The following is a 13,171-nucleotide window of genomic DNA, read 5'->3' on the forward strand; positions in this document are numbered from 1 at the left end:
GAGAAGCGTATATTTTATTTTACTCCTGAAGCGATCTATCGTTTAATTTATAAATTGATAAGTATACTTGTTTCTACCACGACAAATTAGATGATACACAAACGGAACTGGTCATTGAGTTTAGAAATTTGATTGACACAAAAATCACCCAATCAAATCCATACATGTTTTCACAGTACCCAATAGCTTTTCACAAAACCACATCTAGGCAGTACTTCATGGTGTCACTTCCTCTTATTTTCCCTAGTAACCCACATGGAAACCGATTTCCCTGTGTTTTGAGTAGTGGCGCCCTTTGCGGTGGCAAGAATTTCTTGAAAGCAAAATAGTATTTTTCCTTAGTCTTTGGTGTATCCCTTAGTCTTTACATCACATATTAACAAAGTTGGCACAGCTATGAAAATCGAGGAGGTAAAAAGCACCACAAAAACTCAGAGGATCGCCTCACACAGTCACGTCAAAGGACTCGGGCTAGACGAGGCCGGGAATGCTAAACAGACAGCATGTGGACTCGTGGGCCAAGAAGCTGCAAGAGAGGTAATATTAACGTCCACCCACACTTGTGATATTAGTCTGTTATTAAAAATGAATCAGTTAAAATTATTTTATTTATTTTAAAAAAAAAAGGCATTCGTTCACTGCAGGAAATTCCGTACACGAATAGCTAATTCCTCTAGCTAATTCCTAATTCAATCTCGGGTCAGTTTAAAAGCTTTCCTCATATAAACCCAATTTGTTTATGTTTGACTTGCTCTGTAGGGTGAATGTTTGTTCTGATCGTGTTTTGCCATTTTCACCTGAAGGGGAACAGCAAATAATAACAATAATAATAATAATAATACAATATCTGCTATTAAATGCCCCTCGCCTTGCCTAGGCTCTGTTATTACGCCAAAGCAAAGCAAGTTTGTTAGTAGAGCAAAATTTAACAACACTGATTAGAAGTGCTTTACAGATAGATTTACAAAAAGAAGCATAATTTAAAGTTAAGCACTGGGAAAATATTTTTTCTCTATTGGAGGACACATAATTTGCTTGTTTAAAAGTTGATAAGGCATTATCTTACACTACATAAATTCAAAGGGTCCCCATTTAACATTATTAACATACACTGGCTGTCAAGCAAGGTTTTAGATTTTTTCTAAATTAAAATGATTTGAATATTGTCAGGGCACCACTTCCATTAAAGCCAGTAATGAGATATTTTCTCTTCCACTCTATGTCTCCATCCTTTTTTTTTCCTCAATAGGTGATATTTAAATTTTGATGCAACCAGCATTTAAAAACAGGACCATATTTACTGTTGTGTTGCCCAGTGTCCTTTATGAACAATACTTTAAGGGTTTGGAAACTGATTAGCTAAACTGATAGTGAAGTCTTGTTCAAGGGAATATCGTTGGTGGTTTATATGAAGAGTATTTTTTCACAAATGACAAATGTTTTCACTGTATGAATGTGGAAAATGAATGAAACTGCAGACTGACTTTTAGCACCTTCTCTCTGCTGTGCTACCTACAGAACCTGGTTTTACATCTTTAATTTCTTGTTGCGGTTTTTGTTGTTTCTATATTTTGTTTTTTCTGTCCAGCGTATACCTTGCCTTTTACCTCAACTGCGATACATAGCATTGTAACCTTTTGGATTTTTTTTTGTTTGTTTGTTTTTAACTTTTCACCACAGAATTTTGAATAATTGTTTGGGATTTTTCTCACTTTTCAGGCTTGTGGCATCATTGTTGAACTCATCCGGTCAAAAAAGATGGCAGGAAGGGCGGTTTTATTGGCAGGACCACCTGGAACAGGAAAGGTGTGTGTGTGTGTGTGTGTGTGTGTGTGTGTGTGTGTGTGTGTGTGTGTGTGTGTGTGTGTGTGTGCGCACAATGTGTATAATACTCGTAACACTTATACATATCTTTTATTGCTGCTGCGTATTGTAAGTCTTCTCTCATGTTTCTACCTTCCTTCCTGCAGACTGCCCTCGCCTTGGCTGTTGCACAGGAGTTGGGAAACAAAGTCCCTTTTTGCCCAATGGTCGGCAGTGAGGTCTACTCATCTGAGATCAAGAAAACAGAAGTACTGATGGAGAATTTCAGGAGGGCAATTGGTGAGTGTAATTTAAATTTGTTTCCTTTTCTCCCAAAGAAATTTAATTGGCTCAGGATTTCCCTGAAACCTAAATTTCAGGTAGCTCCAGAGCATTAAACTTAAATACAAAACTTCACAATGTTAGATGCAAAGATCAAGGGTTGAAAAAATTGCTTGCTGAATCTGGTGAACTGAGGCAATAGCTGTTCTTGAGGCATACTAACAACGGAATTTGGCTTCTTTTTACGTGAAGATTTTATATTTCCCATGGTTATTCAATGAGAAGTCCTTGGACCTGAACAACAAGGTGTCCTGCAGCATGTTGTTGTGAGTTGTAACGTAACACCTGAAAGCAGACTTATGAAGATGATTGCTGAGAGGATGGCAAAGGAAAGGGGTTTTTCTGACTGCTGATGGTACCTGTCACACATGGAGGAAATTGAGCTTATGTAGAAGCAGAGGTGGTCATCAGCACATTTACTCCAGCCTGAGAACAGAATCGGCAGGGAGGAGCATATTTCATCTCAAGTTTGTCATCACCTTGTCAGTAACAGTACTGCAACACAGACCTCTCTTAAACTGCTCTTGGACCCTCAGCACTGAGCAGCACACAGGTGCCTGATCCTCAGTGCTGAGGGTCCATAAGCTTTGTTTAAAAAAAAAAAATGCGATCATGTTACACAGGGTGATGCTGTGGCATTTCACTGGCATGTACACATGTTCTTTCCCATAATAGAATTCATTATTTCATAGTCTGAAAAATGTAGCGGTTAGTTATTACAGAAATATAAAGCCCAATATAAATTATCACTCTGAAATGTGTGTGTGTGTGTGTGTGTATCTAACTGTACTTTCACTATCAGGACTACGAATCAAAGAAACAAAGGAGGTGTATGAAGGGGAGGTGACAGAACTGACCCCCTGTGAGACAGAGAATCCTATGGGTGGCTACGGAAAAACCATTAGCCACGTCATCATTGGCCTGAAGACTGCCAAAGGCACAAAGCAGCTCAAGGTCAGATTAAAGATTAAATCTGAAGTCTTATGTTGTTCTTCCATCGCTGATTGTAAAGAATATTAAGACACAGATTGTCTTGTGCACAAAACAGTAGGATACTAAACAAAGAGTTAGAGATGCTTATTCAGCAAGAAACAGCTTATTACAGGGCCCTTTATAGTGAAAGCTGCCTGAATTCTCTCTCACTTTTCTTATTTGCATGTTCACAATAATTGGAATATTATTATAATTTCTCTTTTTCTTGTAATCCGACTTCATCCTTCTTGTAAACAAGATGATTTCATAGATGGGCTACATGTAGTACTGAACAAGGAAATGACCAGTTTACCTAAAAGAAGGTGTTGTGTTTCTTAGCTGGATCCCAGCATTTATGAGAGCCTACAGAAAGAGCGTGTAGAAGTGGGAGATGTCATCTACATAGAAGCTAACAGCGGAGCTGTCAAGGTAAGCTGTTTATGATGGATTTTTGTTATTACAGTTCTGTACTTACTGTAAGACTTGAGTTACAGTCCATTCATTCTCTATCTCCTTCTGGTGTAGCCTAAAACAAAACATGTGTTTTAAAAAAAGGAAATGTATTTGGTAATTAAATTATTTTTACTGTACCAAATTTTTTTTAATGAATTCTTGTAGAATATGCCTGGCTGGAAGCCTTAAAAAGTGTTTAAAAAAAAAAAAAAAAACCATTGAAACATCATGTTTGAAATAAGATTGCTTATTTATCTGTTTTCATTGCAACCAGCATATTTATAATTGTGAACAGGGTAACAATTTTCACTTGATCTCCAAGTGTTTTAGACTGGAAGGCTTCCTTTGTCACCAAAACAGACACAGTTGGTCTTTACTTCCCACTACAGATTCCACTTCAGTCCATCTATAGATGTATGCATGTTTTTTTTAAAAATCTTTTTTAAATCTGGAGACTGGATGGCAGTCCTGCAGACTGCCAGATGTGTTCCTCCAGAGTCTTAAAGCAGCTTCATTCAAAGATAATACAAAGATTTTATCAGGGCCATGCTGGAGAATTAGACTGGTGACCGACGAGGCTGGCTTTCTGACAAATTATGGTTCCACTTATGTTACATAGGCACACTAGGTCACCCTGCATTTTAAGAGATCACCAGGACAAAATAGAAAATAAATTTAGGAATTTAATGAGACGAACATTTGCTATATTTAGACACTCTCTTTCTTTGAACAAATGCAAAGTTGTTTTACTACAAGAATATCATCACTACAATTAAGCATGGTACTTGCATTATATTAAGATATATATATATCTGTCCTTGAGCAGAAAAAGATCATACAGCAGTAAATAAAAACACAGTAAAAAATGAACAAAACAAGTAAGGAAGGGGGGAAAAATCAATCAGAGCAGATCAATATTTTAAATGTCCCAGATAGGATCCAAATCTAAATCCCATGTATTAACATCAATAGAACTAAGAACTGCATTGATGAAAAGGAAATCTTCCAGCCCTAAAGACCTGGAGGTCATTGCAGAAGAGTAATAATCCATCTTCTCAGTCCTTCATGGTGGCGTTCTGCTTTCATCTCCTCCAGCCGTGCATGAAAGCTCTTCTGCATTTCTGCTGTACTCTGGAATGAACTTCCCTCATTCTTCCAGCTCTTCTCTCCTCCTCCTATCTTTCCATCTCCCTTAATGCCTTTTTTCCAGCAGCAGGGCCTGCGTTGACAGGCTGCGATGATGGGTCTTTTAATCGCTGCAGGTGGGCCAAGGGCTCAGGTCGACTGTAGTCGAAGGTCAAAGGAGGAGGACTGGGTGACACATTTGTTACTGTTGACAGCAATCTCATGACTTGCCGTCTCAAGCTCTTTGATCCCTCAGCCACATGCCCTGCTCTTTTCGATGAGCTGGCAGATGGATCAGTCATACACCTGCTTTCCCTCCTCCTGTGTTGCCTTTTGTTTCATTACAGGCTGCAGTGGGGATTTTCTTTTCCTTTTTTTTTCTCTTGTGAAAAGTGCTGAATGAAAACGCTGTTTCTAACTTTCTCTGCAGAGACAAGGTCGTTGCGACACATTTGCAACAGAGTTTGATCTGGAGGCAGAGGAATATGTTCCACTGCCCAAAGGTGATGTCCACAAAAAGAAGGAGATAGTTCAAGATGTCACACTGCATGACCTGGATGTTGCAAATGCCAGACCTCAGGTACTTAACAACATGGGAACATCATATATAAATAAAAGCATTAGCTAACATGTAATAATTGCAAATTGTTTCATCCCAGGGAGGTCAGGATATTCTCTCCATGATGGGTCAACTGATGAAGCCCAAAAAGACAGAAATCACAGGTGGAGAAAACCTGACAGCTGACTAGATGTGAAAGTCAGTGAGGGGCCGTAAATAACCGTCTGCTGCTGTTTTTCTAATGTCAGATAAACTTCGTGCTGAGATTAACAAGGTGGTTAACCGCTACATAGACCAGGGTGTGGCTGAACTCGTACCGGGGGTGCTGTTTGTGGATGAGGTGCACATGCTCGATATAGAGTGCTTCACGTACCTCCATCGCGCACTGGAGAGCAGCATTGCTCCCATTGTTGTGTTTGCCTCCAACAGGGGAAACTGTTTAATCAGGTGAGAAGTGTAACCTCTGTGCAGTGGAGAGAAACATGTTCATCAGAGCAATTTTTCGTTGTCTTGAAGAGTTTGTTCTTGTTCACCAGAGGGACAGAGGACATCAGCTCTCCACATGGGATTCCTTTGGATTTGCTGGACAGAGTTATGATAATTCGCACCATGTTGTACACGCCGCAAGAAATGAAGCAGGTGAGCCCGAGTGTCGTCATTAAAATCCGTAGCATGAAAACATCTCATTGTTTTGCTAATTAGGCTATTGCTTGTAGATCATCAAGATCCGTGCGCAGACTGAGGGGATCAGTATCAGTGAGGAAGCGCTCACGCACCTGGCAGAGATTGGCACCAAGACCACCCTCAGGTACTTGCATAAACTTTTTATGTTCCCAAATTATATTTAAAGTGAGTTTATACACTGTGGTCCAAGCGTTTGGTTGTTCAGAAAGTGTAGTTCATCTGGAGCGATGAGAATGTGAAAACAAACCCAGATAGACCAAAAACCTAGACTATAATGCCCAGGGCGACAAAAAAAAAGTGTGTTTAGGACAATTTGCAGCTCTGGTTGGTAGAAGTGGCTCGTGGTCAGAAGTGGAAGAATGCTGTAAGTTCTGATAGAAATACGGTGAACCAAAGACTCCCAGGATCTGATGCAGCTCCATGTTTTGCTTTAATGTGGTGGGAACAGCTGGAGCTTTCAATGTGGAGTTTGCAAGTTTTTATACACAAAACTGGCTTCCTCTTATAATCCAAAGACATACATGTAAAGTCAGTTGGTCACTTCAAATTCTCTTAGAGAGTGAACGCAAGCAGGAAGTTGATTTGTGTCTCATTGCTGACTCCATGATGTACTGACAACCTACCCAGGGTGTATTCTGGCTTTTATCTTGTGGCTATTGGGATCGACACCACTCCCAAAGGTCGTGCAATAAAATTAGCATGTATTGGAAATGGGTGGATGGTACTATTTAAGTAGAAATCTAAGAAACTTGAAGGAAAAAATATCTCTTCTTAATTTCTTGTCTATAATTCTGTTTGCCAGGATGCTCATGTCTCTTATTTTTCCTCAGGTACGCTGTACAGCTGCTGACACCAGCTAGTCTGCTAGGCCGTGTTCAGGGCAAAGAGACGGTGGAGAGAGAGCAGGTCGAGGAAATCAACGAGCTGTTCTATGATGCCAAGTCTTCAGCCAAAATCCTCCAAGACCAGCATCACAAGTTTATGAAGTAGAATTGAATTCACTGTTTGTTTGTTTTTTAAACTATTCGAGTTGCCATTTAAATCACTTTCTTTCCTCAGCTTGTTCTACGTTTTACTTTTTTGGATTTCATTCACCTCTCTCCTTGCAACTTTACTTCCCTTACTACACAAGTGACTGTAGAAGTTTAATAAATTTAAAGTTTTATTTGTTCTGTTGGTTGACATTTTTTGAATAAAAAAATTAAAACATCTCATTAGTTCTATTCAAGATTTTTTGTGGTGTTTTCATTTTTAGACAATTTCACAGCATTACTGACACTTGCTGTTAATATATCACAACATAGTACATTTTGAGAAAAAATTACGTAATTATATTTTTTACAGTAATTAAAAGTATCAAGAACAATATTGTATAACCACTTCAACAAAATAGATCATAAATTATGATCATTTAGAAACCCCCCCCCAAAAAAAATCACACTTTAAATTGATGATTATTTTAATAAATGCATTTAGTTACAGACCAGAAGTGGATTTGAATGTTGCTTCCTTTAAGCTAAATTACTAATTTGTGTTATTTGGCTGTAGAAAAAAATCTTAGTTGGACATTTGCAACTGGAGTTATAAAAACAAAAAACACTGAAGCAGAGCTGCGTTGTTCAGTTTTCCAGCTGGACTAGAGCAGGAAAAGACAAACCCTTAAACGTGGAGCAGGTGTCATCCAGCCATTGACAGGAAGTTTGCCTCTACTTCCTTACTGGTCGAGTGGAGCGTTTGTTGAAAGCCGTCTCTGCTCCTGACTTCACTCCACTGAACACGGAGGGAGCAGCTTTTCCCATTTTCTCTGCAGAGAAAGAAAAATCTGAGTAATTTATTGGACATGACCATCCGTTAACACCACTTTAAAAACAATGTCTGCATATTTAATCCCACTGGACAAAAGCAAAGTAGGAGTCCTCCATCATTCCATCCCTTTTTGTTCTCTCTGTATATGGAGTGGAAACTCAGGCATCATAAGACATCCCCCGACACACACACAGCCAAAATGTGACCTTAGCTTAACCAGACATGGAAGATTCAAGCCTGCTCACTTTCGCTGTCACCTATAAGTCTTGAGTCAAGTCACAATGAGTGTTTACTTGTATGTGTGTGTTCTCACCACACTCCTCCATTACTTCAAACGTCTTGCTTTTCGCAGGCCCACTGCTGCCCAGTTGACTCTTGGCTTTAGTCAGGTCCTCCTCTTTCACTTCAAGACGTTGCTTTTGTTCATCTTCCTGACCAGGCTGAAAGGCAAAAAAATTTTTGGTTCAAATTATTGTTTTTTTTAAAAAGGTGCAACTCCACATTGCAACAGCTGCTTCTGAAGGTGTAAGACAAACTTAAGCTGTGATCTTACTTGAGACATGATGGCTGAGTGGCTGAAGATACTCTTCTGCAAAAAGTACTCCACTTGGTATCAGAAGTCTCCGTTCTCTTCTTCTAAGTTCCACCCAATACACACCCACATATACACACAATCTGGCCGTGATTCTCCACTGGACAATAAATCTGTTCCTAAGAATAATAAATGATGTCATACATGAAGGGACTCCTCCTCCTTTCTGTCTTTCTGCCTCTGGTTTTTATCCTCGACTCCACTTTTCCTGCTGTTTCATTAGGAAATGAGATCACAGCTCTAACTTCTGGCATTAGCCTTCCTTTAATAAATCCCAGATTTGCAATAACATGACATGTCAGTTTGTGTCATCCTTCCTAGTCACATTGGAAGTGCTGTTTAACAACACTGGCAACAAGCTAACCAGATTTAACTACAGCAGCTCCGACTTGAAGCATCAAAACGCCTGAAAAACCTTAAACCACTTTTGACTTCAAACATATGATGAAAGCTCACTGGGAGGAGAAAAAAAAATGCACTGCCCTGCTGCAAAGGAATGCCAATCCTCATTTCTGCCAATTTTCCATAACTACACTGTAATCTAAGCCCTTGGGATCCTGGATTGGGTGACAAATGGTGCAGAGGAAAGACCAACAAAATAAAGCGTTTCTCAGGAATAAATCAATCACAATTCAAACCTACTCCAAGATTAGATTCACTTTGTCCATGATTTTTTTTTTTTTTTATTATTAACTTATTGGCCAAAATGATCCATAAATTAAAATATATTTACAAAGTCAGTGAGAAAACATTTCTTCAGCCAAAACAGAAGGTTTGCATGTTCTCCCTGTGGATGTACGACTTCTCTTGGGTGCTCTGGCTTCTTTCCACTTGTCAAAAGCAGAAGTCGACCAGTGATTCTGTGTTGGTGCTATGAGTGAATGTGACTATGCATAGATGTTTGTCCCATCTCTGTGATGCACTAGTAATCTGTCTAAGATGTGTCTTTTTTTCCACCCAATAGAAGCCGGAATAGGCTCTGAGTTTGGAAACATGGTTGGAAAAATGGATCCAAATTTTACAAAAAATAAATAAATAAAATGCTGATATTTCCGCCTTTCAAATTGAAGAAGATTCAGCTTGTAAATTTTTAAATCTCTCGCAGCTCAAACCTTGGGAGAAAAATGAATAGTTTTGGTCATATGACTTCTTGACATTTTTTTACTTTTCCTGCTGAATTGACTACAACATAAGGAAAGTTTATTATGTTGCCTTTCTGAAACTGTAACTACGCCTGTAACAAAAATACACTGTATTCTTAAAATACATTCACCTTTTCCTTCCACCACTTGATCCTGAAACATTATGAGATTTTCATACATAGGAAAGAGAAAAGTATAAATCCAAGCACAGTCAACTTCCCAGTCTTTCCTACAGACTGTAAATCTGGAGTTTTCCTGTTGTAGATGGAGCAGATGTTTCCTTTGGAAGTTGCAATCATTTCTGTTTCTTTCTGTATCGTGGCAATAGCTGAGTCCTCACAAACTGAACCAGACGACTCTCTGTGAGTAGAACGGCTACGAACACAAGAAGAAGACACGCTCCTCCCACAGCGATGTGGGCCAGCCTGAACAACCAGCCGCTGTCACAGCAGAGAACAACCTGAAAACCAATCAAGCCCAAGTTAGGCTGCAGAAATGCAAGATTACATACAGACCAGACAGATACGAGGACTGAAACTTGTGTTATTGGATGTCATAGTCAAGATTTAAAAAGATAAAGCATCTTTTCAGTACCTCAGAGACTGATGTGACAATTGCACTGACAGCAAGCACCAACAGCAGGAGTGGGGATGGTAAGAGTCCTCGCAGAGGTTTCCACTCACTCGACTGAAAGTAACGCTGGATGTAAAGTAGACTGTGCAAGATGCGAAGGCCCATGTTGAGGCAGTTTGCGAGGATGAATCCAACACCCCCAGCCCACCATGTAAGCATGTAGGACAGGAAGAGGAAGGACACGGACAGAGCCAGCATGACCAGGTTATACCTGAGGACAAAACCCAATGTTAACTGAAACTGTTAACATGTGGTGTGGAACAAAAAAACATAAGGATCTGTCCGAATTCTCACTTGTCAACCTCTCCTTGGCTCATAGCAGCAAATACAAAGCACTCTGTTACACCATTTACTGCAAGCAGGAGGACATAGCAGCTGTAGCATCGCAGCAAACTGGGCCCTAAAAGAAAAGTCATTTGAACAAAGAAACATCAGAAAAGAAACATATATTTATGTATTGGAAATGTGTTGGTGGCACATATACCTGTTCCACTACTCAGCAGAGAGCCACCATAAATATCCAGAGCTAAGTGAGAGTAGGCATATCCAAACACGGTGATAATCAGACCAATCACAAGGACCAGTTTCAGCAGACACTCCAGGACCTCGGCCGCAATGGCGACTTCTTCCTGCATACACAACAAGAGGTAAAACCAACAACAGCAACACTGAAATTCAGATGTGTTTGTGTTTCTTCCCACAGTTCAGACCTGTTTTTGACATTTGATGTCACGTCCTCTCTCTAACACTTTGGCGAAAAAGATATAGAAACTTTCCTCAATGGGCAAGAAAATGAAGCGCGCCACCATCGACCCCAGGTTGTTGACGATATCGTAGATTCCCTGGTCTCCGAAGCTGAGTACGTTTAAGAAGGTCATGACATAGCGCTCCCCCTCTGTCAGGATCTGCTTAAGGAAACTCTGCTTGAAGAAGCTCCATGTGAGCCGAGCTAGAGTCCAATCCACCAGTGGCTTTAAATACAGCAGAGGATTACTAACAATTACTAACCATAATCATACAGAATAAGATTTTTGTTTTACTTAAACCGTTAGTAATCATGTACAAAGACATGCCAGAATTACCTCTCCATCAGTTCTATGAGGCAGCAAATCTGCAACATGGTGCAGTGGGAAACTCCTCCTGGCTGCCTCTTTAGAGCCCAAGAAACGAATGAAGTAAACAGTGTAGCACAACACTAAACATGCTGTGTACAGCATCTAAGAGAAGCACATAGATAAAACTCACAACTTCAAAGTATTTACAGAAATAATGCAGAGGAATGCAGCTGTTAACTTACATGGGCAGCAGAGAAGATGTAAAGCCCCCATTCACGGGCAAACACCACCAACACCACAGTGACACTGCACTTTGCAATCATAGCTAAGCTCTCAGCGACAACTTTCAGCCTGACAAACATGTGAGTTTGAGCTAAAACCCACAGTGGTTCTGCCAGGAGCTCCTGCACTCCTGAAATGGCAAACAGCACCACTGCAGAACCATAGTAGGGGACAGTCTGGACATCTGGGACCTCCAGGAACCACAGCCAAACACAACCAAGAAGGAAGGCCCATAATATCCCAAGAGGCACCCTGAAAATTAGAAGATTTTAAGTGTTACAACAAAGATGAAGAAAACAAACCATCCCTCTTATGTTTCAGTCAACTCACGTCAGCCATAATAGGTTAATAACTTGTCTCCAGTTGCAGTTTTTCCCCGACTCCCCGCTCAGACAGGCTCTCCTGAAAGCTTCTCTGGATAAAAACACTAACGTGGAATACAACAGAGTAAGCCTGTTTCACAAAGAACGACAACAAATGCACAGGTTAAAGCAGCCACTGCAGTGAAATCTCGTATTGTTGTGCCCTCTCTCACTTGGTTTCCAATACTCTGGTCTTTACCTGACATTGACAACCCCGATCAGCTCTTTGGACACAAACCGCAGAGTGAAGGCGTTCAGCAAGAACGTGAGCACGCGGAACATCACCTAAGTTAACAGATTTAAAAAAAAAAAAAAAAAAAAAGACCAATAGAGACACGTGGACACATATGTTAGACAGAGATCATTTCTGTGTTTACTTACCTGTAGCAACACATTGTATGATGCCAAAGTGGACGCGTTCTTCAGTATATCCTGAGAGCTCATTTTGGATTCTTAATAAACTTCAGAAAGGAACTAAGTTGACGGGATAAGCCCTGCTTTCTGCGACATGTAAACATTATAGATTCATACTGTCAGAACGTGAAACGTGAACTGTATAAAAAATATTACATTGTTCCCAAATTCAGGGGAAAAAAAATACAGCTTCACAATTTTCAAGCTGCATTTGAAGGCTACAATCCAGCAGGTACTTCCTTACGCACTGTACAATGACACGTTGCGTGATGACGTCAAAGGACATGAAGTACACATTGTTACCGCTAGAGGGTGTCACTCTCCTTTAGATCAGCGGTTCTCAACCTTTTTGCAACACAATACCCCTTGTAAAAAAAAATTTTTCAGCCAAATACCCCCTAACCACTGCAAAGTATTTTTAGTTAAGAAAACCCATGAAATACAGCACTTTGTGATTTGTGTTTGGTTCATCAAACTTTTGTTGTCAAGGCAACAGTGACTGACGGATATGATTTGGCTCATAACAGGTGGGGTTCAATTCAAGTCAGAATGTGGGATTTTAGGAGGAATGACATGGTGTAAATCTAAATGTAAATTGAGTTTATAAATGTAAACTTACATTTATTGAAATATGCAAAATATTTATATAATATATTTATATTATTTTATTTAAGGATGTTTTAAAGAAAACAAAAGATGTTTCCAAAAAATTCCAAGTAACCCCTGGAATGCCTTGACGTACCCCCAGGGGTACACATATCCCCATTTGAGAAACAGTGCTTTTGATGATCCATTAGCATTTGTGCGTGACACAAAACATGCCTGTTTCATTCACATAGTGATTATGACTTATAAGTTGGTACATTCCACATCAATAAAAAAAAAAAAAATAGCAACATAAAACTACGCCCAAACAGGTCACAAAAACTATATCAGCAATTAAATTA

General features: G+C 39.7%; 3 protein-coding genes across 4 annotated transcripts; 1 reads left to right on the forward strand and 2 right to left on the reverse strand.

The window, feature by feature from the left end:
* Positions 1–292: 292 nt before the first annotated feature.
* ruvbl1 (RuvB-like AAA ATPase 1) lies at positions 293–7,161 on the forward strand. Its single transcript, XM_079242480.1, has 11 exons — positions 293–537; positions 1,720–1,806; positions 1,971–2,103; positions 2,948–3,099; positions 3,457–3,546; positions 5,126–5,275; positions 5,355–5,418; positions 5,503–5,701; positions 5,791–5,893; positions 5,971–6,062; positions 6,769–7,161. The coding sequence occupies exons 1-11, from the start codon at positions 397–399 to the stop codon at positions 6,926–6,928; spliced, it is 1,371 nt and encodes a 456-aa protein (XP_079098606.1). The 5' UTR covers positions 293–396; the 3' UTR covers positions 6,929–7,161.
* Positions 7,162–7,385: 224 nt separating this feature from the next.
* On the reverse strand, positions 7,386–8,404 carry mustn1a (musculoskeletal, embryonic nuclear protein 1a). Its single transcript, XM_079242693.1, has 3 exons — positions 8,298–8,404; positions 8,058–8,184; positions 7,386–7,742 (listed from the first exon to the last, which is right to left on the reverse strand). The coding sequence occupies exons 1-3, from the start codon at positions 8,304–8,306 to the stop codon at positions 7,645–7,647; spliced, it is 234 nt and encodes a 77-aa protein (XP_079098819.1). The 5' UTR covers positions 8,307–8,404; the 3' UTR covers positions 7,386–7,644.
* A 366-nt stretch (positions 8,405–8,770) lies between these two features.
* rft1 (RFT1 homolog) lies at positions 8,771–12,327 on the reverse strand. Of its 2 annotated transcripts, XM_079242691.1 has the most exons (10): positions 12,192–12,327; positions 12,010–12,095; positions 11,779–11,901; positions 11,409–11,700; positions 11,194–11,328; positions 10,822–11,082; positions 10,596–10,740; positions 10,406–10,511; positions 10,073–10,322; positions 8,771–9,938 (listed from the first exon to the last, which is right to left on the reverse strand). In XM_079242691.1, the coding sequence occupies exons 1-10, from the start codon at positions 12,252–12,254 to the stop codon at positions 9,774–9,776; spliced, it is 1,626 nt and encodes a 541-aa protein (XP_079098817.1). In that variant the 5' UTR covers positions 12,255–12,327; the 3' UTR covers positions 8,771–9,773. The 2 variants fall into 2 exon arrangements, with proteins under 2 accessions (XP_079098817.1, XP_079098818.1); XM_079242692.1 differs by lacking the exon at positions 12,192–12,327 and having other exon boundaries at positions 11,779–11,875; positions 12,010–12,023.
* Positions 12,328–13,171: the final 844 nt, after the last annotated feature.

Source organism: Telmatherina bonti, assembly GCF_933228915.1.
Source record: "Telmatherina bonti genome assembly, chromosome: 6".
NCBI lineage: Eukaryota > Metazoa > Chordata > Actinopteri > Atheriniformes > Telmatherinidae > Telmatherina > Telmatherina bonti.